This window comes from Aethalodelphis obliquidens, unplaced genomic scaffold (assembly GCF_003676395.1).
Source record: "Aethalodelphis obliquidens isolate GAN/ISIS:26980383/991018 unplaced genomic scaffold, ASM367639v1 scaffold87, whole genome shotgun sequence".
Taxonomy (NCBI): Eukaryota; Metazoa; Chordata; class Mammalia; order Artiodactyla; family Delphinidae; genus Aethalodelphis; species Aethalodelphis obliquidens.
The window spans coordinates 1,141,603-1,166,975 of NW_020838031.1; the positions used below are offsets into that span (position 1 = coordinate 1,141,603).

The 25,373-nt window shown below is 45.4% G+C and overlaps 1 protein-coding gene across 3 annotated transcripts in view; it reads left to right on the plus strand.

The window, feature by feature from the left end:
- RAB4A (RAB4A, member RAS oncogene family) overlaps nt 1–24,592 on the plus strand; it is a 59,726-nt gene extending 35,134 nt beyond the window's left edge. Inside the window, exons 4-8 of one of the 3 annotated variants that reach the window (XM_027094122.1) lie at nt 4,331–4,393; nt 5,530–5,684; nt 8,118–8,213; nt 11,908–12,040; nt 14,893–14,914. In XM_027094122.1, coding sequence (XP_026949923.1) covers nt 4,331–4,393; nt 5,530–5,684; nt 8,118–8,213; nt 11,908–12,023 — 430 coding nt within the window. In that variant the 3' untranslated portion in view covers nt 12,024–12,040; nt 14,893–14,914. Of the gene's footprint in view, nt 1–4,330; nt 4,394–5,529; nt 5,685–8,117; nt 8,214–11,907; nt 12,041–14,892; nt 14,915–16,662 lie in introns of those variants that run through there. The other 2 variants (XM_027094121.1, XM_027094123.1) reach the window with 2 other exon arrangements.
- Nucleotides 24,593–25,373: the final 781 nt, after the last annotated feature.

A 25,373-nucleotide genomic window follows, 5' to 3' on the forward strand; every position in this document is an offset into this window, starting at 1 on the left:
CTGCCTGCCAATGCAGAGGACATGGGTTCGAGCCCTGGTCTGGGAAGATCCCACAAGCCACAGAGCAACTAAGTCCGTGTGCCACCAACTACCAAGCCTGCGCTCTAGAGCCTGCGAGCCACAACTACTGAGCCCATGTGCCACAACTACTGAAGCCTGCACACCTAGAGCCTGTGTTCTGCCACAAGAGAAACCACCGCAATGAGAAGCCCACACACCACACCGAAGAGTAGCCCCCGCTCGCTGCAACTAGAGAAGGCCCACGCTCAGCAATGAAGACCCAACGCAGCCATAAATATATAAATTTATTTTTTTAAAAAGAGAAAGTACCTTGGACAGACTTAGAAGGACTTTCTTATTTAAAAAAAAAAAAAAAACAGTGTGGTACTGGCAGAAAAATGGACATATGGGTGAGTGGAACAGAATAGAGAGCCCAGAAATAAACCCACACACCGATGGTCAATTAATCTTCCACAGAGGAGGCAAGAATATACAATGGAGAAAAGACAGTCTCTTCGATAAGTGGTGCTGGGAAAACTGGACACCTACATGTAAAAGAATGAAATTAGAACACTCCCTAACACCATATGCAAAAATAAACTCAAAATGGACTGAAGACCTAAATGTAAGACCAGGTACTGTAAAACTCCTGCAGGAAAAGCAGAGGCAGAACGCTCATTGGCATGAATCGCAGCAATATCTATTTGATCCGTCTCCTTAAATAATGAAAATAAAAGCAAACATACACAAATGGGACCTAATTAAACTTAAAAGCTTTTGCACAGCAGAGGAAACCATAAACAAGACAAAAAGACCACCCTCAGAATGGGAGAAAATATTTGCAAACGAACCAGCTGACAAAGGATTAATCTCCAAAATATACAAACAGCATGCAGCTCAATATCAAAAAAACCAAACAACCCGATCAAATAATGGGCAGGAGACCTAAATAGACATTTCTCCAAAGAAGACATACAGTTGGCCAACAGGCACATGAAAAGATTCTCAATGTCACTAATTATTAGAGAAATGCAAATCAGAACTACAGTGAGGTACCACCTCACACTGGTCAGAATGGCCAACATCAAAAAGTCTACAAAAAATAAATGCTGTAGAGAGTGTGGAGAAAAGGGAACCCCTCCTGTGCTGTTGGTGAGAATGTAAGTTGATGCAGCCACTATGGAGAACAGTATGGAGGTTCCTCTAAAAACTAAAAGTAGAGGCCAGCCGAGGGCAGGGATGAGTGAGGCAAGGACTGGAAAGACAGAAATTAAGTGAAAGTCTGCTGACCCTCACCCTCTTCCCCCACCTCTTCCTTAGCTGCTGGCAGCCAAGTGTGTATGTCTCAGGCAGGAGAAACGATTCTTATCTGCAGAAAAATAGCCCCAAAGAAAAGGCTTAAAGATCCTAACATTTTGGTTCCCCAATGAAATAGCCCAATTTCTGTCCAGCCGTCTCACAGTGAATAGCCCACACATAAAGAGCGTCTTTTAGAGTTTGGCATCCTTGTCCTTGAATATAAATGATCAACCAAGGATCAACAGACACTTGACGAAAGTTTTTAGGATAAGAGAAAGAGCCCAAAATAAAGAAAATAGAAACTTTCAGGGAATAGACAGAAACTAAAACTACAGTATCCTCACCAATAAGAGTAGATATTGCGTTCAGGGAATGAGAACAAACTTATAATTTAAAAAGAGCAAAATTAAAATAATATATTATATTTATTTATTATTATTTATAAATATAAATATATTATAATATATTTATTTATTATATTTATTATTATATATATAATAATAAAATAAAGTAGTGCCCTTCCAGAAAGTGAAACGGTAAACTTGAGATGAGAAAGGGAAGAGACAGCATAAGGGCTTCCCTGGTGGCTCAGTGGTTGAGAGTCCGCCTGCCGATGCAGGGGACACGGGTTCGTGCCCCGGTCCGGGAAGATCCCACATGCCACGGAGTGGCTGGGCCCCTGAGCCATGGCCGCTGAGCCTGCGCGTCCGGAGCCTGTGCTCCGCAACGGGAGAGGCCACAACAGGGAGAGGCCCGTGTACCACAAAAAAAAAAAAAAGACAACATAAGAAATCATACAGAGTCAGTCTAGGAAGCTCAAGGCCTTACCAGTTAAGCCTTCCCGAAGACAGAAGAGCAGAAGAAACAGTAAAAGAAACAATCGAAGAACATTTTCCACTAGAGGAATGAGACTCTGTAAGATTCCACCGTACACCAAACACAGATGAGGGGGGAAAAATTCAGACCAGGTCTGCCACGTAAAAGTTCACAACACCAGGGATGAAGTGAAGATGCCAAAAGATTCCAAGAGGGAAGAGCAAATCACATATCAAGAATCGAAAATGAGAATTGCGCTGGACTCTTCAGCAGCAACGCTTGGAAGCTAGAAGATAACTAAAGCCTTGCCTTCAAAACTCAACGTGAAAAATTTTTTCCAACCTAAAATTATGAACTCAGCCAAACTCTCCATTAAGTGTGAGAATAAAATCAGAAATACCTTCAGTTATACAAGAATGGAGGGAAACAAAGGTGGTCTTTCATATGTTCTCCCTTAGAAACTTCAGGAGGATATGCTTCACCAGCACAAGGGAGGAACCAAGAGAGGAAGACCCCAGCCTGGGGAACAGGGAGGTGGCGGGAGCTGTCTGAGCCCCATTTCTTAGGGGTCCTTAGGGAGGTTCCAGTCCGTAGGCACGATCGATTCGATCACTGACCATTGGGGGTTGAACTTGAGCCCCGGTCCCTGAGCACCAGGGCCTTGCAGGCCTCGAGGAAGACCTGGAGGAGGGGCTGAGGGCCACAGGTGACAGAGGGGACGCGCGTGGCAGGGCTCCAGGCAGAGCTGGTGGTTCGGATCAGGACGGTGCTGGTGAAGGTGTAGAGACGTGCACGGTGTAGGACCTGACCAGTTGGTGAGACGGGTCCTGACAGATGTGTCCACTGTGGGACACGTTGCGTCACATCACTTTGTGATGGGCACAGAGTGGGTGGAGAGATTCCTGGCTGTGTAAACAGAGTGGGTGGTGGGGCCGCCTCCCGGAGGGGCCTGTAGGCCGGGAGCCAGAGTTCTGCCTGAGATGTTGACTGTGACGCGTGCATTGTGGTCACACGGAGAGTTGCCGGGCTGGCGGATGGCTCTTACGGAAGTAGGCTGAGCTGAGGATTAAACCGGAGTTGAGAGCGTTGGGAGAAAAGAGAGTGGCATGGACATATCCACTACCCAACGTAAAACAGCTAGTGGGAAGCAGCCGCATAGCACAGGGAGATCAGCTCGGTGCTTTGCGACCACCTAGAGGGGTGGGATAGGGAGGGTGGCAGGGAGGGAGACGCAAGAGGGAGGGGATATGGGGACATATGTATATGTATAGCTGATTCACTTTGTTATAAAGCAGAAACTAACACACCATTGTAAAGCGATTATACTCCAATAAAGATGTAAAAAAAAGGGAGATCCCAGGACCCAGCCTGGGGGAAGGAGCTCCAGGACCAGCAGGGCAGATTCAGAGGAACGGTCTGGAGTAGCTGGTGTGAGAGGAGACTGGGAGGGAGTGGGGCTGCGACCTGGGGGCGGGGGGAGGGGTCCAGGCAGCAGGGGAGGGCAGGTGCCGCGGGGTCCACGGGGCAGGAGGAGGCGGTGCTGGCGAAGCAGCCCCTGAGATGTGTGGGTGCGCGAGGGGCCCACGATGGGACGGCAGCGGGACCGCCTGCCTGGCTCTCGTCCAAGATGGGAGGTGCCGGAGCCCATTGTATTCTGTGAGTGGGGAAGTCTTCGCGCGGGGAGAGAGTCGAGATGCAGGGGAGAAGGTGTGTTACTGCAGGAGAAATCCTGGAGCTTGTGGGAACGGGCGAGATGCGCTCGGGTGGGGGCTCGCTGAAGACAGGTGAGGCCGCGCGGCCGGGCGTGGGAAGCGCAGCCACGCGCGGCCCCTCGTCCACAGGAAGGCACGGACCCCGGGCAAGCAGAGGGGCTGCCGAGGGCTTCGTGCCCTGGGACTCTGTGATGCCCCCTTCCTGCCCCTCCCCCGACGTTCTCAAAGGCACCCTCAGTTGTGCGGGGCAGCCTCATGCCCTCCAGGGAGGATGACCCTCATCCCAGCCTCACGTCCCGCCTCCCTGTCGCTCCTGTGATACGATTTCAGGCAGGACAGCCCTTCAGGCCCATGTTCAGATAACTTTGAATCATTTCTCTTTAAAGCCACCTCCGTCCCTATGTTGTGGTTTCCAAGGCAAAAATGGGTGTTTTGTGTGGGAAGATGGTGCCCAGGGGTACGGGCTCTGCGTGGTGGAAAGTGAAAGCCTGTAACTCTTCCAGGTCTGTGACGAGAAGCTACTACAGGGGTGCGGCAGGGGCGCTGCTCGTCTATGACATCACCAGGTAATGACACCCCTCGCCGGCCTGTGCTCCCCGAGGTCCGAGCCTCCCCGCGGGTGTGCTGGGCACGTCGGTGGCAGGGCTGTGGGGCGGGAAGCCCCTCAGCCCTTTCCCTGGGGGTCTTGGGCGTTTTCGAAGCAGCCCCTTCCACCACTTTACCATGTAAAGCAGCATGTTCCCAAGCTTCAGATAGATAAGCACCCCCAGTGTCATTATGTTTCTTAACATGGTGTTTTGATGCTTTCCTTAAGGTTTGCAAAGTGAAGCTTTGCGTGTGGTAAATTATTAGAAGTAACGGACCTCCATCAAGCACAGGCTCTAGGCTGGGACGGCCTGGGTTCAAAGCCCACTTGCCATCACCAGCGGTGTGAGTCCTCCGGCGAGGTGCTCCGCTGTCTGGACTTTAGTTTCCTTGTCTGTTCCATGGAGTAATGACCACGTAATACTTGGGAGGTTGTTGGGCGGTTGATTTGGTTCACATAGAGCTCTTGGCCCATCGTAAGGATCTGAGTGCACTGTCGTGCATGTAGCTATCACCCAGGTATCACAATTAAATTTAAAATTCAGTTCCTCGGTCAGTCCTTAGAATATACGAGGGTTTTATCCTTAGATAGATGAGGGCTGAAAACAGTCCTGAAGGTGGATGCACCTGACCCAGTCCTGGCTCTGCCACTGGCTGCTTGTGTGACTTTGGGCAACTTAGTCTCTCTGGGCCTCAGGTTTCTTGTGGAAACAGGAGATAATAAGACTCTGTGTCACAGAGTCCTTACAGAGAATCAGTGTGTTAAATTCGTGTGAAGCGAAGTACCAGCACATCACACGGATCCACTGAGTGGCAGCAGTTAGCCTTAGGTCCTGCTCGCATGTTGCATGAACCGAGAGCCCAGTAAATACTGACCCTGCTTGGGCAGACGACAGACAGCAAGCTTCTGACTTGTTGCCTCGTTTTCATGGAAACAAGATGAAATGCACCCTGTTGGTGTGGTGTACACCTGGGGCATCCAGGTCATCTGAGTCACCCTAAAGGTTGTGGGCGTTGCCCTGCGTGTGTAGAAGCGCTGTGCGTGGTGTGAGTGACTGGAAAGAGTTGCTAGCTTTATAAAATACATGTGCTATTTTCACAATCTTATATTACGCAGCCGAGAAACCTACAATGCGCTTACTAATTGGTTAACAGATGCCAGAATGCTCGCGAGTCAGAGCATCGTCATCATCCTCTGTGGGAACAAGAAGGACCTGGACCCCGATCGGGAAGTCACTTTCCTAGAAGCCTCCCGGTTTGCTCAGGAAAATGGCAAGTGGCCTTGCACCTGTCACACCTGCTGGAGGTTTAAGACGCAGCCGTAGTTAGGAAGTGTGGAACCTCCTGTTGTTTTCACTGTGCATTAGACGCATTTAACATAGTCTCACCCTATTGCATTCTGCCCACGAAGGTCACTATGATGAGGGACTTCCCTGGTGGTCCAGCGGTTCAGACTCTGTGCTCCCACTGTAGGGAGCGCAGGTTCCATCCCCGGTCAGGGAACTAAGATCCCGCGTGCCGCGTGGTGTGGCCAAAAAAAAAAAAAGAGGTTACTGCGATGCTAAAAGCTAATCTCTTAGCATTCTGTGGTGACTTTTCAGTCTAGGATCTTTGATATCACAGGTCTTGGTTTAAAGTGAAATTTATAACAATCTTTAAAGGCCCTAATCAGATGATGTCATCTTTTATAAAATGGAATTTGAAGCTAAGTTAGTGAAATATTAGACGTAAATAGAAAGGGAAGCAGTAGAAGACATACTGGACTAATTGGCTGTATTTCACTTACATTAAATTTAAGTCATTTTGGGCTTTCCTGGTGGCGCAGTCGTTGAGAGTCTGCCTGCCAATGCAGGGGACACGGGTTCGAGCCCTGGTCTGGGAAGATCCCACATGCCGCGGAGCAACTGGGCCCGTGAGCCATAATTACTGAGCCTGCGCATCCGGAGCCTGTGCTCCACAACAAGAGAGGCCGCGATAGTGAGAGGCCCGCACACCGCGATGAAGAGTGGCCCCCGCTCGCCGCAACTGGAGAAAGCCCTCACACAGAAACGAAGACCCAATGCAGCCAAAAATAAATAAATAAATAAATTAAAAAAAAAAAATTTAAGTCATTTGGCTAAAGATGCCTTTGAAACTTCTCTGAATTTCCGTATAGAATACATAAGGATGACACGTAAAATTAATGGTTGCTTATAGACGGCTGAATGAGAATTCACTACTAGGCATATACCCTGAGAAAAACCATAATTCAAAAAGAGTCATGTACCAAAATGTTCATTGCAGCTCTATTTACAATAGCCAGGACATGGAAACAACCTAAGTGTCCATCATCGGATGAATGGATAAAGATGATGTGACACATATATACAATGGAATATTACTCAGCCATAAAAAGAAATGAAATTGAGCTATTTGTAATGAGGTGGATGGACCTAGAGTCTGTCATACAGAGTTAAGTCAGAAAGAGAAAGACAAATACCGTATGCTAACACATATATATGGAATTTAAGAAAAAAAATGTCATGAAGAACCTAGGGGTAAGACGGGAATAAAGATGCAGACCTACTAGAGAATGGACTTGAGGATATGGGGAGGGGGAAGGGTAAGCTGGGACAAAGTGAGAGAGTGGTATGGACATATATACACTACCAAACGTAAAATAGATAGCTAGTGGGAAGCAGCCGCAAAGCACAGGGAGATCAGCTTGGTGCTTTGTGACCTAGAGGGGTGAGATAGGGAGGGTGGGAGGGAGGGAGACGCAAGAGGGAGGGGATATGGGAACATATGTATATGTATAACTGATTCACTTTGTTATAAAGCAGAAACTAACACACCATTGTAAAGCAATTATACTCCAATAAAGATGTAAAAAAAAAAACACATCTCACAAAAAAAGAAAAAAGATACTTAGAAAAACATAGCTTAGGTTTAAAAAAAAAAGAATTCAGGCATTTTAAAATAACTTTAATTTTTGGAAGCAATCAACAACTAAAATATCCTACTATCACCTTTCAGTTGGACTCCAGGACCACCCACTTACACTCTCACAAACGAGCAGGGTTTCTGCTAGGAAAATAAACAGAAGCCTTCATGAGTTTGTAAAGAAGCTGTTTAGAAACATGCACACTTAGAATGTTAAAGGTCGAAAGGAATTTATCTGTCATTTAAGTGAAACTCATTTTTACAAGGAAGGAGACAAGGGTCTGGAGAGGTTGTGGTTTGCTCCCAAAAGCAAGGAGAGCAGCCTTCTGCTGCATGAGTCACCAGCTGGTGCATAAGAAGAGGGCTCGTTCGTGGAAGATCCCCTCACTGTCAGGGCGGCACACCAGCTGTCAGCACTTGTAGGTTGTATCTGTGGTGACGTGGAGACTATTGGAAAGGCAGTTGCTACTTTGTCTTATATCAACGGCCGGGTGCCTTCAGCCAGCCTGCTTCCTTACCAGCGTCCTGCTTGCTCAGTTTCTTCAACACATTTCATTGCTAGCACAAAATACTAGTTACTTTTCGGGAAAAGTTAGATTTCTTCTAATATTTAAAAAAATATTTTGACATTTATTGATTTCATATTTGCAGAAATACCTGGTTCTAAGTACTAAATTTGTTCCGTCTATTATTCTAAGAGTGTAGTACGCTGGCAGTTATGCATCGAATAATCGTGATTGTCTTCTAAATATGGCTTCGTGTTTTGTTTGATGTCGATTTTAGAGCTGATGTTTCTGGAGACGAGTGCACTGACCGGGGAGAACGTGGAAGAGGCCTTCGTACAGTGTGCGAGAAAGACACTTAACAAAATTGAATCAGGTAAAAGGCTTTCCATTAACAAACTTCCCCTAGCGCCGTTTCCTCTCTGGCTCAGCAGTGTCGCTTTTCAGTACTTCCAGGAGTGCTTTGGTCAGAGTGGCCTCTCCCCCTGCCGACCTGCAGTCACCACTCACGGGCTTGAAGGTCTTGTCCGCGGCTGAGGTGGGAGCCCACGCCTCCTTCACGGCGGCCTCCTTGGCCCCAGTGACGGAAGGGACAGAGTCAGGGTGTCAGGGCGCGTTTGCTTTCAGCACCACAGCCTTTGTTGGAGCCATCCCTTCAGGAAGAATGGACCTTTGTCCGCGCTCCGTCAGCACCTCGGGCTCTGCTGGGCCAGCGGTCGTGTGTGGTGGATTGACGTGATCTATGGGCACCTCGCGGGGTGCCGCTGGTTTAGATCAGGCGTCGGGGAGAATTTACTCCCGAAGCTCACTGAGCGTGCCTCAGTAGTAACCTGTCTCATCATTGTTCTGTTTGCTGCTTCAGTAAAAATAAATTTACAATACCCCTAATTTAGGCAGCTGACAAAGTAATATGTAGTTGTCATTTATTAGAGTTACTTTCTATTAAGTATCACCTCAATTATATGTGGACATTCAGTTTTTAATTGATTCATTCAAATATATGAATGCCTGTTCTTTGTCAGGTGCTGGGATACAGAAATAAATTAATCACAGCCCTTGCCCTCAAGAAACTCTTTCATGGGAAGCAGTCAAAAGATAATTATAATACGGTGTGGTCGATACAGTAACTGAGAAGCGCACAGGATCTTGGGGCACACGAAGAAGGAGAACCTACCTGCTTAGGAGGTGATATCAGGAAAGGCTTCCAGGAGGAGGTGGCAGCCGAGCTCAGGCTGTCAAGTGTGAGGAGGGGAGGCCAGCAGGGACAGCGCGAGTGGACACTGGGGGAGAAGTTGAAGTTTCTAGAACAGACGGACCACAGCGGGGAATGGCAGGAGAGAAGGCTGAGGAGAGGCAGCAGCCAGGCCAGGGATCGTGATCCGGGACCTAGAACTTTACCCTGTAAAGGGTGACCGAGTCTCCACCCTGCCTGTATGCTAGAGCCTCCTGGGATGCATAAAAGTTTGAATTCCAAGACCCGCCTCTAGAGATGCTGAATTAGGCCCTCAGCATCAGATTTTAAAAAGCTCTCTCGTGTGATTAATTCTGATGTTTGTCCACGACTGAGCACTGCGGTAGGGGTAAGTGGCCATTCAGGGGCGGGGGCCGTGAATGATGTGGTCAGATTGTGGCTGGAGGCAGATCGTGTGTGTGGGTGGTCACATCAGGGACATGCTGGAGGGAGCCCAGGGCCGATGGCCAGGATAGCAACAAAGGCATCTTTGAGTTATCCGAAAAAAGATGCCTGATTAAATCTTTATCAAGGGTGTGGAAGCGGAGATGAAGAGACGTAGATGAATCCAAGAAACGCTTTGGCAGTGGCGTCCTGACTCAGATGCTAACTAGCAGGGCGGGGCCCTTGCCTCTGGGGAGGGGACTGAGAGGTGGGGTCAGGAAGGGAGGAGGGGTTGAGGGCAACTAGGTGTCACACCTGGGTAACTCGGGGACCCAGAGGGTCATGGCAGAGCCAGAGGGCAAGCCGGTTCAAGGGAATCCAGATGCTTCTGTTTTGGAGTGTTCCCTGGGCAGCGTCGCTGGAACAAACGCGAGGAGGCATGCAGGAGGCTGTGGGGAGAATTCCTGGCTGGCGGAGTCTGCTTGGGAACCATCAGTCTGTAGGAGTAGTGGCAGCTCTGGAAGGAGCGAGACCACGCAGCGATCAGTGGAGAGTGGGAAGGGCAGTGGCCCAGAGCGAAGCCCTGGAGGCCGGAGGATGAGAGAGAGGAGGGGGAAGTCATAGGTATGTGAAGGTATATGAAGAGATCCGGGAACGTGGGTATCACTTTAGCCGAGCTTCAGCCAAAGGGTTGTTCATTATCAGATGCATCAGAGGAAAGTCTCATAAGCCAAGACGTGAGCTGAAAAGTGTCCGGTGGGGCGGGCAGTAGGAAGTCACCAGCCATCTTTACCAGCAGAATGACAAGGAGAAGACAGGGGGCAGCGGAGCGCCAAGAGGGGGTGAGGAAGCAGAGCCTGGCGCCTCCCCGGAGGAGGGTTAATTTAACGAGAGGTTTCAGTAAATGATGCGAGAGGAGAGAGAGGAACGGAAAGGAGAGAAGGCGGGAGGGGAGCGGACGGAGAAGGTAGGGGCGGGCGAGGTAGTGGGAGAGCGCCAGGGTCCCAGATGGCGGGCTGGGCTCAGCAGGAACAGGGCCGCTTCATCCTTGTGTGGTCTTTTGACCTGAAAACAGCAGCAAAGTTATTCAAGCTGGTACAGAACTGTTATTTTTAAAGACTAGAGCATCAGTAGTTGTCATGAAAATTGGTGTGATGTTGAGTATTAGCAAGCTCAACACGAGCTTTTCTTTAGCTTACCTCCCCCTTTGGTGTCCACCCATGAATACAGTGTGTGTGAGTTCATTCATATAAAGCTTTCAGGATCTGTTTCTTCTGAGATCATCCAAATCATAGTTACATCAGATGGAAAACTACAAGGACATGTTAAAACTCTTCAGCAGTACTTTTTTTTTTTTTAGATTTTATTGACGTATAGTTGATTTACAATGTTGTGTTAATTTCTGTTGTACGGCAAAGTGATTCAGTTAGTTATACATATATATATTTTTTTCATATTCTTTTCCATTATGGTTTGTCACAGGATATTGAATATAGTTCCTTGTGCTCTACAGTAGGACCTTGTTATTTATCCATTTCAGCAGTACTTTTTAATTTTAGTTTTCTAAAGAGGCAGTACATTCATATGGTTCAAAAACCATTATTTTCTCCCCTCCTTTTTATACAAAAGTTAGCATACTATGAACTCTGCACTTACTCTGCCTACCAGTGATGACAAATCAGTATTTAGAGACTTCCATATCCATATATAGATGCTAATGTACATGTGCACACATCATGTGTGTGTGTACGTAGTGTTCAATTTTGTGTATTGCCATAATCTATTTAACCAGTCTACTTTGGACATTTGAGTTGTTGCCAGTATTTTGCTGTAACAAAAAATGTTGCAGTAAATAACCGTTTGTATATCATTTCACATGTGTGTGAGTGTATGTATAGGATAAATTCCCAGAAGTGGATTTGCTGTGTTAAAGAACACAAGCATTTGGAAGTTAGGTAGAAGCTGTCAGATTCCTCCATCGGGGTTGTAGCAGTTTATCATCCCACTAGTAGTGAATGAAGGTGTTTATTTCACTAAAGCCACACCCACAGGGTGTACTATCATACGTGGGTTTTTACCAGTCTCATAAGTGAAAAATGGTATCTTTTTTAATTCGTGGTTTAATTTTAAATTAAATCTTTGTATACGTAATATATTCACATAATTCCAAATCCAGAAAGTGCAGAAGAGGATAGAGTGTGTCACCCTCTGTTACCCCGTCTCCTGTCCCCTAGCTGTCTAGAGCTCTTTCTTGAGGTCAGCCATTATTACCAGTTCTTTATGTATCCGTCCAAAGAGGTTTTTACGCCCATACAAGCAAACGTGTGTACTTTTCCTCTGTATTCAAAATTGTGTTGTATATACACAGTGTTCTGCACTTTGCTTTTTTCACTTAATGTATTGTGGGGATCACAGAAACATGAAAACTTTTTCTAAAGACTTGCTTGGTCCTCAGGTGAGCTGGACCCAGAAAGAATGGGCTCAGGTATTCAGTATGGAGATGCGGCCTTGAGACAGCTGCGGTCTCCACGCCGCGCACAGGCCCCGAGCGCACAGGAGTGTGGCTGCTGAAGCAGCAGGGTGCACAGGTAGGTGCCTGCGTCGTGGCCGCCCTGCCGCCTTCGGCCTCGCCCTCTGTTTGCTACCCACAGCCCCGCACAGGCTTAGAGGTGGAGGCCGTCACTGCCTTTTGCAGCCGCGTTATGAAAAGGAGAGGTGATTGCATAATTAAAAGTTAGAGATTCTCAGCCGTGAGAATCTCTGCTCACACTTTCTTCTCAAGCTCACACGGAACACTCACCAAGACAGACCACATCCTGGGCCATAAAACACACCTGAACACATTTAAAAGAATAGAAATCATCCAGTGTCTGCTCTCAGACCACAGTGGAATTAAACTAGAAATCAGTAACAGAAAGCTAACTGGAAAATCCAAAACGCGTGGGGATTAAACAGCATACTTCTAAATAACACATGAGTGAAAGAAGCAGTCTCAAGGGAAATGTAAGAATATTTTGAACTAAATGAAAAAACACAACTTATCAAAATTTGGGAAGATTCAACACAAACAGTACTTAGAGTGAAATTTATAGCATTGAGTGCATGTGCTAGAAAAGAAGAAAGGTCTAAGTACCATCATATAAGTGTCCACCATAGAAAATGAGAAAAAGAAGAGCAAATTAAAGCCAGAGTAGGCAGAAGAAAAGGAGTAATAAAATTAGAGCAGGAGATCAATAGAGAAAAATCAACGAAGCCAAAGCCGGCTCCTTGAAAAAGACCAGTAAAATCAGTGACTCTAGCCGGGCTAAGGGAAAAAAAATAAAATAAAATTATATAATAAAATTACTAATATCAGAAATGAAAGAGGGGGCATCACTGCAGATTCTATGGACATTAAAAGGATAATAAAGGAATGCTATGAACAACTCTATGCCCACAAATTTGATAACCTGCATGAAATAAACCAATTCTATCAAAGACACAATTTGCCAAAACTTATACAAGAACAAATACACAATCTGAATAGGCCTATATCTATTAAAGAAATTGAACCAATAATTAATAATCTTCCAAAACACAAAGCACCAGGCCCACACGGGTTCACTGGTGAACTCCACCAAACATTTAAGGAAGAAACTATACCAATTCTCTTCAGCCTCTTTCACAGAACAAAAGCAGACAGAACACTTCCTAACTCATTCTATGAGGCCAGCATTACCCTAATTCCAAAACCAGACAAAGACATTACAAGAAAAGAAAACTACACACTAGTATCTCCTGTGAACATAGATGCAAAAATTCTCAACAAAATGTTAGATTGAATCCAACAATGCATACAAAGAATTACATCCTTCCAAGTGGGGTTTATCCCAGGTATGCAGGGCTGGTTCAACATTCCAAAATCAATTAATGTAATCGTCATATCAACAGGGAACAAAAATCACATGATTTCATCAAGAGATGCAGAAAAATCATTTGACAAAATCCAATATCCATTCACAATGAAAGCTCTCAGTAAAGTAGGAATAGAGGGGAATCTCCTCAACTTAATAAAGAAAATCTACCTAAAACCTACTGCTAACATCCTGCTTAATGGTGAGAAAGTTGAAGCTTTCCTATTAATATCAAGGCAAGGAGGTCCCCTCTCACCATCGTACTGGAAGTCCTAGCTAATGCAATAAGAAAAGGAAATAAAAGGTACACAGACTGGGAAGGGAGAAATGAACTAACTGTGTTGGCTGATGATAATCTGTGTAGAAAATCCAAAAAGTCCACAAACTCTATATAAATGATTATATAGCACAGTTGCAAGATACAAGGTTAATATACAAAAGTCCATCACTTTTCTCTGTGCCAGCAATGAACAAGTGCAATTCGAAATGAAAAACACAATACCCTTCACATTAGCATCCCCCCAAAAAGGAAATAGGTAGAACTCTAACAACATCTATATGAGGAAAACCAAACTGATTCTGAAGTTTATGTGGAGAGGAGACAAAAGACCCATAATAGCCAACACAGTATTGAGGGAGAAGAACAAAGTTGAAGGACTGTTACTACCCAACTCCAAAACACTATAAAGCCACAGTAGTCAAGACAGTATGGTATTGGTGAAATAACAGACAAGTAGATCAATGGAACAGAATAGAGAGCCCAGAAATACACCCACATACCGACGTTTGATAAAGGAGCCAAGGCAATACAATGGAGCAGAAATAGTCTTTTCAACAAATGGTGCTAGAACAACTGGACATCCGTGCAAAAAAATGAATCTACATACCAGACCTTGTACCCTTCACAAAAATTAACTCCAAATGGATCGCAGACCTAAATGTAAAATGCAAAACTATAAAACTCCTAGAAGATAAAAGAAAATGTAGATGACCTAGGGTGTGGTGATGACTTTTTAGACACAGCACTAAAGGCACAATCCATGAAAGAAATAATTGGTAAGCTGGACTTCATGAAAAATAAAAACTTCTGCTCTGCAAAAGACAATGTCAAGAGAATTAGTAGACAAGCTATAGACCAGGAGAAAATATTTGTGAAACACACACCTGATAAAGGACTGTTAATCCTAAATACACAAAGACCTCTTAAAACACAACAGTAAGAAAACAAACAACCCAATTTAAAAACGGGCCAAAGACCTTAACAGACACCTCACCAAAGAAGATACCCAGATGGCAATAAGTACAGGAAAACATACTCCATATCATATACCATCAAGGAGAAAGCAAAGTAAAACAGTGAGATATCACTACAAGCCTATTAGAATGGCCACAGTCCAAGACCCGGACAGCACCAAATGCTGGTGAGGATGTAGAACAATAGGAATTCTTGTTCATTGTTGGTGGGAATGCAAAATGGTGCAGCCACTTTAGAAGACAGCTTGGCATTTTCTTATAAAACTAACCTTAGGACTTCCCTGGTGGCGCAGTGCTTAAGAATCCACCTGCCAATGCAGGGGACACGGGTTCGATCCCTGGTCTAGGAAGATCCCACATGCCGCGGAGCAACTAAGCCCATGTGCCACAACTACTGAGCCCGAATGCTACACTACTGAAGCCCGTTCTGCTAGAGCCCGTGCTCCGCAACAAGAGAAGCCACCGCAATGAGAAGCCCGCATACTGCAACAAAGACCCAGCGCAGCCAAAAATAAAAATTAAAAAAAAAGAGTAATGCTTAAAAATAAATAAATAAATTAGCAAGACATGTTTATAATCAATGTTTAAACTGTCAGTCGTATAACACGGGTAAAACCATTAGGTAGGTAGGTAGATAGGTAGGTAGGTAGATAGATGAATGAAACTAAACATACTCTTACTGTATGATCCAGCAGTCTCACTCCTTGCTATGAACCCAAAGGAGTTGAAAACTTATGTCCACACAAAAACCTGCACATGGATGTTTATAGCAGCATTATTCATAATTGCCAAAGCTTGCAAGCAAACAGGATGTCCTTCGGAAGGCAAATGGGTAAACTGCGGTCTATCCAGACAATGGAATATTATTCAGCACTAAAAAGAAATGAGCTGTCAAGCCTTCAAGGCATATAACTAAGTGGAAGAAGCCAATCTGGGGATTTTCCTGGAGGTGCAGTGGTTAAGACTCCGCGCTTCCAATGCAGGGGGCACAGGTTCAAGCCTTGGTCAGGGAACTAAGATCCCACATGCCATGCGGTGCGGCCAAAAAAAAAAAAAAGAAGCCAATCTGAAACGGCTACATACTGCATGATTCCAACTATGTGACATCCTGGAAAAGGCAAAACTATGGAGACGGGAAGGATCAGGGGCTGGGCATGGGAGGGATGAATAGGCAGAGCACAGAGGATTTGGGGAGAGTGGAAAGACTGTATGATACCATGTGTTGGATCCGCGTCTTCATGTATCTGTCCAAACCCCTAGAACATAGAACACCAAGAGTGAACTGTAATTTAACTATGGATTTGGGGTGGTTATGAATTGTCAGTGTAGGCTCATCAGCTGTAACAAATGTACCATCTGATGGGGACGTTGATAATGGGGGAGGCTGTGTATGTGTGAAGGCAGGTGGTCTTTGGGAACTCTACATACTTTTCCCGCCTCAATTTTGCTTCGAAGCTAAAACTGCTCTAAAAAAATAAAATCTCAAGAAAAAAATCCTAAAGCACTGAAACAACACAATGAAGAGTTTTGGCTAATAAGCCAACATGGGGATTAAAATGGAATAAATACATAATTAAATAAATCCAAAAGAAGGCAGGAAAAGAGGAAAAAAGGAAGTAAAGAACAGATGGGGAAAATATAAAACAAATAGCAAAATGCTAGATTAAACCCAGCCTTACCAATTAAAATAAAAAATTAGATTCTCTGCTTGAAAGAATTTGTAGGAAATCCTTAATGCACTTGCTCAGAAAGGAAAGTTGATGGGAGTGATTGAGTTAGAGGTTCTTCTCCCTTTATGTCAGTGACGAGTCTTTTCCTGGGTTCATTGAAGTCTAAATGAATGTGCCTGTAGCTACGGCTCATTTATAAAATTCGCAAGTAGAGATTTTAACTTTCTAAAGCTTCCTCTTTTTTATGTATAGTCAACATTATCTAATATGCCTAGGTAAGTTTAAATAAAAATTGGAAGTATTCATTCACTAGTTCCCTTTGTGACTTTAATCGATGTTTGTTTGTACATTTTTAGTTATGCATATTTCTAAATTGTTCTTAATATTTTTTAGGTGTTCATACAGTGGTATTTGGGACACAATTGTTGGAGCTTGAAGAAGTTTTTTTTTTTAACCACCATCTTTTTCTACTTTAAATGGAAGTAGATCTTTGTGCAAAAAAAATAATTTGGGTTGTTATGCAAGCTAGTAGATGTGGCACAGCAAACGTATAATAAATCCAGTTCAGTGAACAAGACCATTAAATGTACACATATATGTAAAAATGTTCTGTTCCGTATTCGCCCTCTCACCCCAGTTTGAATCCTGGCTGTGTACTGTATATAAGCTACTCCAGTACGTCTCCACAGCATGGTATCTGATGTATGGTATGATCAATAGAGTGTTGCACTAAATGCAGTCTAATACTTCATTTTTTTTTAATCGTCTGAACTAAAATCTGTTCATTGTGAGGTGTGCTTTGATCATCGCGTCGGTTATATTGCACAGTTGGTTATGTTTATGACCTGATATTCAGAGACACTGGCATTGATCGCCAATGCAGTGCTTAGTTAATTCCATTTACCACAGTCCAAAGGTGTTATGTGAGCCACACTCGAAATACTAGATCAGTAGTTACTCACATACCAAAACAAAATGAAAAATGGAGTTTTTCCATGAACTTTACACTGTCCAGCACCCTGTTGATTTTAAAGTATCTTCATCAGACCAGTTCAGGAAGTAGAGCTGAGCACCTGCTCTGTCACAGGCACTGTGATTAGTACTAAAGATGCTGGTACCTTTAACCAAACTTCCTAGGCAAGCGATCTACTCTCAGCATCTGGTCAGTGCAATAGATGAACCATGTACCAGGGGCTGCTCACCTGGTCCCAGTTTGCTGAACCACCTGGTCTCCCTGTTAGAAAACACATCGTTTGCTACTGTGCTTTTTCTGGGATTCAGTATCAGAGCATCACTGCCTCTTTTTTAGTCTTTTGTTGTTTTGTGTTCATTTTAAGGCAACCCACTAAATCAAGTTAATTTTAAAGGGACACCACTAAGAAGTTTCTGTACAACTTTTGCCTTATGACAGTTATCAAGTTAACATGTTTTTAATTCACATGAGTTATATTGAAGTCTAATATATATTGTATTACAAAGACTTGTTCTAATATTTTAAAATGTTTATGCAAAAAATATATAATAGAACTTCTCTTTAAAGTTAAAATACAGCACTACTTAAAGCTGAAAGGTTTAAAAGCATTCTTCACCTTACATGTGTTCTTCCACTGTGACTTTTAGCTGCAAACTGGTAAATTTCATTACCTTTAAGTTGGAAGCTGCCTACTGCTTTTGTTGTTTTGTTTTAACCAACAGAGCACAGCAGCACTACAAACTCTGGGAAGTGACTTGGATAAAAATATCAGGATATAGCTGTTTTACGTACTTTAATTTTGCTTCTTTTATGTCTCGAATATTTGATTTTGAAAAGTCAGGATATGAAGCAAATTCTCAGACTGAGCTGCTTCTTGGACCTCGCTAGAAGAATGTTTCATTCAGTATCTCATTTACAGTGGGTTTGCAAGCTGCTCGTTTTGGGACAGCTTTTTGCATGGGGTAGGAGCATGTCTGTTTGACCACATCAGTTTATTCAAAAGCAAAAATTTTTTTTAAATAAGATAAATGTTAAGTTGATTTATAAGTGAGCCTGTTAATTAAACCCCAGGTACTGCATATAATTCCACATCCCTTGACCAATAAAAGTTGCTGGAGAACCAAACCATGGTGGTTCTTAATAAAGGCCTTTAGGAAAAATGAAGAGGGGAGAAGATGTGGTATTTGGTCCGTGGAGTGTTTTCCAACACCACCAACCAATCCTCTGATTCTTCACACACCAGATGGGTTCTGTTCTGACCCTGTCTACACGGAGATGGCATCAGATTCCATAGGTTAAGGGCTGAGTAGGCATCACCACCACTACCACCACCCGCCCCCAGACACACACTGCAGATGTCAGTCACCCGTCCAGGTTGTTACCTGTGCTTCTCACCTATGAGCACAGGTTAAGTGCTAAGGTTAAGTCAGCACTAAGTCTGAGGTTCCCACGACCCCCTCCTCGGGTTTGATTAACTTCTAGAGCAGCTCACAGGACTGAGAGAAACGGTTTCCTTACGAGATTACTGGTTTATTGCAAAGGATGTTAAAGGATACAAATGAACGGCAGACGGGGAGATACATAGGGCCAGGTCTGGAAGGGTACCGGGCACAGGAGCTTCTGTCCCCGTGGAGTTTGGGGTGCGCCACCCTCGCGGCACATGGATGTCTTCCTATTCACCAACCCGGAAGCTCAGAAGCTCCTCAAATCCTGCTGTTCAAGAATTTTTCTAGAGCTTAATCTCCAGCATCCCCCTTCCCTGAGGCCAGTGGGTGGAGCTAAAAGTTCCTTCGATCTTTCTGGTGACCAGCCCCACACTGAGACTCTCTAGGGGACACACCTGAAGTCAGTTCATTAGCATAAACTCTGCTCACAAGGGACCCCTAAAACTCAGGAAATTCTAAGGGTTTTAGGAGCTTTGTGTCGGGAACCAGAGATAAAGACCAAATATATCTAGTTACAAACGTTATGTATGTATTTCCCACGACTTACTAAGTTTTCAGGATGCTCTTAATTTACATATCTAGAAAAGCATTTTCTCAGTCTTCCTGGAAAAAGATTCTACACTCCATCTGGACTTGGGATTATAATTTATTCTTTCACAGTCCAGCATTTAAGTGAAAATGAAAACATCACAATTTGGGAAACTATAACGGTTTTTTGAAAACATATTACTTGTGACTTATGCAAGAGTTTTTGAAATCTTTAAGAACATTGATTCCTAGCAGATCAGTATCATTCAGAGTGAAAAAAGTGCTAAAATTAGTAATTTAAATAATCTGTAATTCATACCATGACACAGTAGATGGTTCTTTATTTTCTGTCAAATTTGTCCTTTTTTTTTGCTTTTTTTGGAGGGGAAAATTAGAGGGACTTTAAAACACCCGTAAAGTTTAAAATAACTTTTTGTGCTAGTTGTAAAGTGATTTCTCTTTACTAATCAGTCTACCTGTGCACCTACAGACAATCTGAGTTTATCCCAGTTGTTGCTTGGTCGCTTCCTGATTGTATTTACTTGTTTAAGGAGTTGCTTTTAGAATTGTAGACGGATTTATCTGAGGACACTCAACCTGCCAGCTTCAGAAAGAGGAGCCATTTGCCGGCCATCACCCTCCAAGGTCAGCAGCGGACTTATGGGAGTGTTTGAACTTAAACACGTATGGAGAAAATAGCACATAGAACCACTGTGTCAGCTAGCTTCCACAATTGTCCGCATTATGCCAATCTTGTTTTATCTACTGTACCTTTGCCCCACTTTTTTTATGCTGTAATATTTGGAAACACCCAAAACATCTGTCATTTCACCCAAAAATAGTTCAGTATGCATCTCTGACAAGAATATATTTTTTTAGTTTTATATAATCAACATACCATTGGGAACTTCATAAAAGATAGTGTTACAAGCCAAGAATGGCTATGGCTTTTTCTTGCAATTATATAAAGTTGTCTTTCTGGCATGTATTGAAGAAGCAAGATGCACATCTTTAATCCAGCATTACAGGAGGTCATTTCCCAACATGTGGCTAATTGTACTGGAAGTTCTGTCCCCGAGCCCAGGGGACAGTTGTACCTTCAGCAGGGACACGGGGCAGCCAGCCTGCCACCCACAGCCAGCGCAGCTTCAGAGTGGTGGGACCCCTCACCGGACTGGTTGTTAGACCTTCTCAGTATCACACTTGCTGCCGTAGTAATGTGAGGCACACCTAATTTAATCACCTCAGCATGTCTACATGAAGGACGTATTGAACTTGACCCATGCATCTCCGGAAGTTACGCTACCAAGTATGAAGCGGGTCGAGCTTGCAATAATGTCAGCATGCTCCTTCATCCTAGAGCACGTTGTCCTTCACCTGCGGGAACTGGATGAGAAATAGATAAGCCTGTGCTCTGACAGCTCCTTTCTCTAACTTCTTGATGTCATGTGTAAATTTCATTTTAAAGAAAAGCTAGCATTTTCAGAAAAACACTAAATTTCTGAGTATGTCACATTCCAAAATGCCATAGAAATAATTATATTCACTAAATATTTAAGGGCCACCTAACTCTGTGTGAGAGTAAAGTGCTAAGTTCTGTACGTTGGGTGGGGAGCCGTCAAATCATTTTACATTGACTAGGAAAACTTGTGATTAATTTGGGCTAAGTCCACCACACCATCCTCCTTTCCAGAAAAGTCACCATGTTGGTTTCTGTGGCTATAAACATCTGTCACATGCCCTCACGCTATGCCTATTTCCTGGGGAAAATGGTGCTTTTATAGGACACTCTTGTGTTTCTCCGAATGCCCCTTGCTTTCTCATCGCCTCTCTGCCTTTGCATGGACTGTGTTTCACTGCCCTCACCCTGTAACACACCCTGCAGGCGGTCCAGGTCCGTCAGGCTGCAGCCCCCTTGTCCTGACGGGTGCAGCTGGGAGCCCTCAGTAACCCTCTCCCACTCCTGACATGTGCAGACACACCGCTCCAGTCCTACGCTGTCCTGACCTTGCTTTGGTATCGGTCACGTTGGTCCGTAGATTGTCTTTATTTGTCTTCTCTACTGGGCTGAGACTTCCCTAGGAAAGGGCTGCCTTCTGTGTGCCTAGGGCCTGGCAAATAGAAAGGACTCCAGTGCTTGTGGGAAGGACAAACGATCAGAGTCAGTTGTGTCCCCAAGTCCTTCTAAAGCACCTGGATATCAAGCCTACCCACTGCAAGATGCCTGTTTTGCAAAGTCTCCCGAAAGGTGGTTATCTGATCCTACTCAGCCCCTTCCTGTCTGGGAGGGAGTTTCGTAGCTCCTAGAGCTCACTTTCAAATGATATCACCAAGATGGCGAAGTAGGGAGACCCCGGCCTCCATCCCCCGACTCCCAACAAAGATCAGCAATTAGCTATCCACAGAGAAAAACAGCTCTGGGAGAACTCAGGAGTCCACTTCACAGCTGCTCAGTGGAACAAAACCCTGAAAATAATCACACAGAAAGGGAAGAACAGCTTCCTCTTGTCTGCATCACCCCATCCCCCAGGCCAGCACTGCTCAGCACCAAGAGGGAGCTCCCCAGCTAGACAGAGTTCTCCTCCACAGGAAAGGGGGGGGGGGCGTGAGCGACTAGCTTCCCCAGCCTTTTGGGGCACCACACAAGGGACCTGTTCAGTTTCACCCCACCTAGAGACCAGCAAAGCAAAGTGTCAGCCGTGCAGCTGGAACAACCATGGTTCCTAGTGCCCTGCTCCGCAGAGGAGCCCGCCAGCTCTCCGTAGTTACCACCCCGTGGGTACTCCCATTCCTGGGCACCTGCTGCCTGAGTCCCTCCCCATTCTCCCTGGCCCCGCCAGAGCCCAGGCCTCTGCAGCTACATAGGTGCAAGATGCCCGCCTAGGCCCCTGTGGCTGACCCCCGTTGCCGGGTGCACAGTGTGGCCAGCCCCTCCCAGCTGTGCACCTGCACACCCCCAGGCTGATCCCCGTCACCAGCCTCCGCTGTTGTGTACACACCTGTGGGGAGATTCTGCAGCTCTAGGAAAGTACACCACCTGCCAGGGCCCCCGCAGCTGCTGTGGGCCCACGCTTGGCCCAAGCCCTTGCAACTGGCCTTGTTCCCCACCACTATGTGTGAGTCTGCGACCAGCCCCTGCCACTACACAGGCACCTGCAGCTGGTCTCCACAGCCAGGTGTGTGCACACCTCCAACTGTGGCCATTACTGCTTCCTGCCCTGTGCCCCAGCAGCTGAACCTGGAGGTACCACTGAGGAACCCACCAGCCCTTGCAGCCACTGCAGAGCCCCGCACAGTGCTTGCCAGGAACCACACAGTTGATGCTGTGACCCTCAGTTGCCTGAGCCAATGGCACAGTATCCCTCCCACCCAGACTACCCCCGACCCTGCACTTGGAACCCCGCACCACTAGGCCTGGGATCCCAGCACACTCCGGCATGCCCCCGCCTGCAGGTGAAGGTCTTTCCTTATACCAAAGTCAGCCCGTAAAGTCTGGAAGAGAGCTGCTGCTTCAAGTGCACAGATACCTATTAATAGCAAGACTGCAGGGATCACAAAGCATCAGGGAATCGTGAGACCATCAAAGGAACACGGCAAACTTCCAGTAACTCTCCCCAGAGCAATGGGGACACATGAGTTGGCCAACAAAGAATTCAAAATAATTGTTCCAAAAATGCTCAGAGAGCTACAAGAGAACACAGATAGAACAACAAAATCAGGAGAACAAAACGAGAAGTTCAACAAAGAGATAGAAAACATAAAAGAGAACCAAACAGACATTTTGGAGCTGAAGAATACAACGACTGAACCAAAGAATTGAATACAGAGCTTCAACAGCAACGGAAGAAAGAAACAGTGAGCTTGAAGACATAGCATTGGAAATTATTCAAACAGAGAAGCAAAGCGGGGCGGGGTTGGGGGGGGGGGCGGGGATGAAAAGCCTCCAGGACTTACAGGGCACCGTTAAGAGACAGTCTGCACATCACTGGAGCCCCGGGAGGAGGAGAGAGGGAGGGAGAGCGGGAAGCTTGTTTAAAGAAATGATGGCTGAGAACTTCCCAAACCTTGGGAGGCGTTTGGAGTCCAAGTTTCAGTCCACAACTCTCTTTCCAAGACACATGGTAATGAAACTGTCTAAAATCGTAACTCTCAGAGCAGCCTCTTCGTTTGCGACTGTTGACGTCAGTGCCTAGTTACCCAGTTGTCTTGTTTTACATTCTAGGGTTAAGAGCTTTGCTGTTTAGGTTGCAGGTTTTGTTGTTTGGACCAGTATTTCTTGGGAACGCTGTCTGTGCACTCTTAGTTGGCCTCTTGGTACCTGACGGTACAGCCTGTGGGCAAGCAGGTGCCCAGACTGCTGTGCTGTCCGTGTGCACTGACCAGTCACTTGAGGCTGTGAGAAGCAATAGAACAGACGATTTGTCGATAAACGTCTGCTTTCAGGGCTAGGCCTGCTCAGCTGTCCAAGACTTGTAGGATGGGCCATAAGTGCCTGGGGTGAAATGTGTCGAATCTCTAAATTCTGTGAATTACACACACTCTGTTACACATTGAAGCAGAAGCCAGAGCTGTGAAAACTCAGTCACTGCCTTTTCGAAGCCGTAGGAGAGGAGTGGCAAATAATAGATTTCCTCCTCTAATTTTAAGATGAAATGATTTCACCTGAAGCTTTTAAATTTGGTTTTCTATTTAGGTTGTTTATACATGTTTTTACCTGATTCTTCAAACTTTAGCCCTATCTGAGCCGTGAGAAATACACTTCTGCACTTGGAGAAATCCAGTACCCAAATGCTGCGTTGCTTGTTCAATGTGTCTCCGATCAAAGTATAGGATTTCATGCCCACTTTTCTTTTCTTCTTTTAAAAGAAAACGTAGTTTATTGAGAAATTACTGGAGAATTTTTGTTTAACAGATTCCTCATTTTTAATCCTGTCATTTGAAATGTCTATCGTAAAGCCTCGACGGGGCAACAACTTAAAGGTGTTCTCACTTTTAACATCTGATTTAACCTTCAAAATAGCCCTTTGCGGTGGCTCAGAGTACAGGGACCCGAGATGCAGACGCCAGGGCTGCCACTCCCAGGAAGTGGACGGCAGGCCCCCGGGGACAGCCCTGTGGTCTCCACAGCAAGGCACAGTAGGACAAGGCACCGGGATTTCTGTTGAGTGGCACCTTTTTTTCTTCAGACTTCATGGAAATTTCAAACACACGTGTTTACTGGAATTTCAAGGACTATAAAGCGTCCTCATTTTAACTGGTAAGAGTATTTTCCGTGTTTAATATACCTTTAGTGCCAAGTTGTTGGAGGTGGGAAATAAGTTGATTTCATCACTGTGAAACCATGCTTTGATTTCAAAAGAAAAGAAAAAGAAACGTGCAAGCTTGATAACTTGTCTTTTTGTCCCTGCGTTCAGTACACTGAAAACATTATCAATTAAAAATGCATGACTGAAAATGCGTGCCAGCTGGTTTCCGAATGCTTGTCGCAGTCGTTTTGTATTTGGTGCCCAAGGCTGTGCCGAAGTCGCTTGTGAGTCGGGTATTTCTCTGTGAAGGTGAGGCAGTGCCTGGGGGCCTGAGCCGTGGCTGCCGCCCTTCGCCCGCAGGAGGGTGGTCTCTGCCTGACGGCCCTCGCCCAGCAGCATCTAATGTCTGCAGTTACCGTGGCAACACTCCTGTGCTCTCTGCCAATAAACGCCTGAGCCGGCTGGCCCTCGTCTGTGCTGCTTCTTTTCTCTGTTTATTTGACTGAGTCCTTGAACAAGAATAGAAGAAAAATGTCCTTAGGTACTCGGATTTTTTTACTTGATCTGCAGCTATCCGATTACTGTACTCTGGCCTTCCTGCCTTCCTCTTTTTGTTTCCTGCAGTAATGTTGGCTTTAAGCACTAGCCCGTGACTTCAGACTTTTACCCAATGTAGTTACGTTTGGGGATCCATGTAGCGGCCTTGGCTTTAGGCCGGGTCTGGTGTTTGTCTCCGGGGATGTCGCGGTGAGATGGTGTCTCACCCGTTGTCAGAGCCGTTCTCACAGGGTGACGCCACACAGCAGAGCACTCGGCTGGGCGTGGGTACGAGTCGAGTCCACGGAAAACGTCGTAGAAAGCACAGCGGGCAGCGTCGGGATCCATCCACGAGGGAGGGGTGTTTGGTGCCAG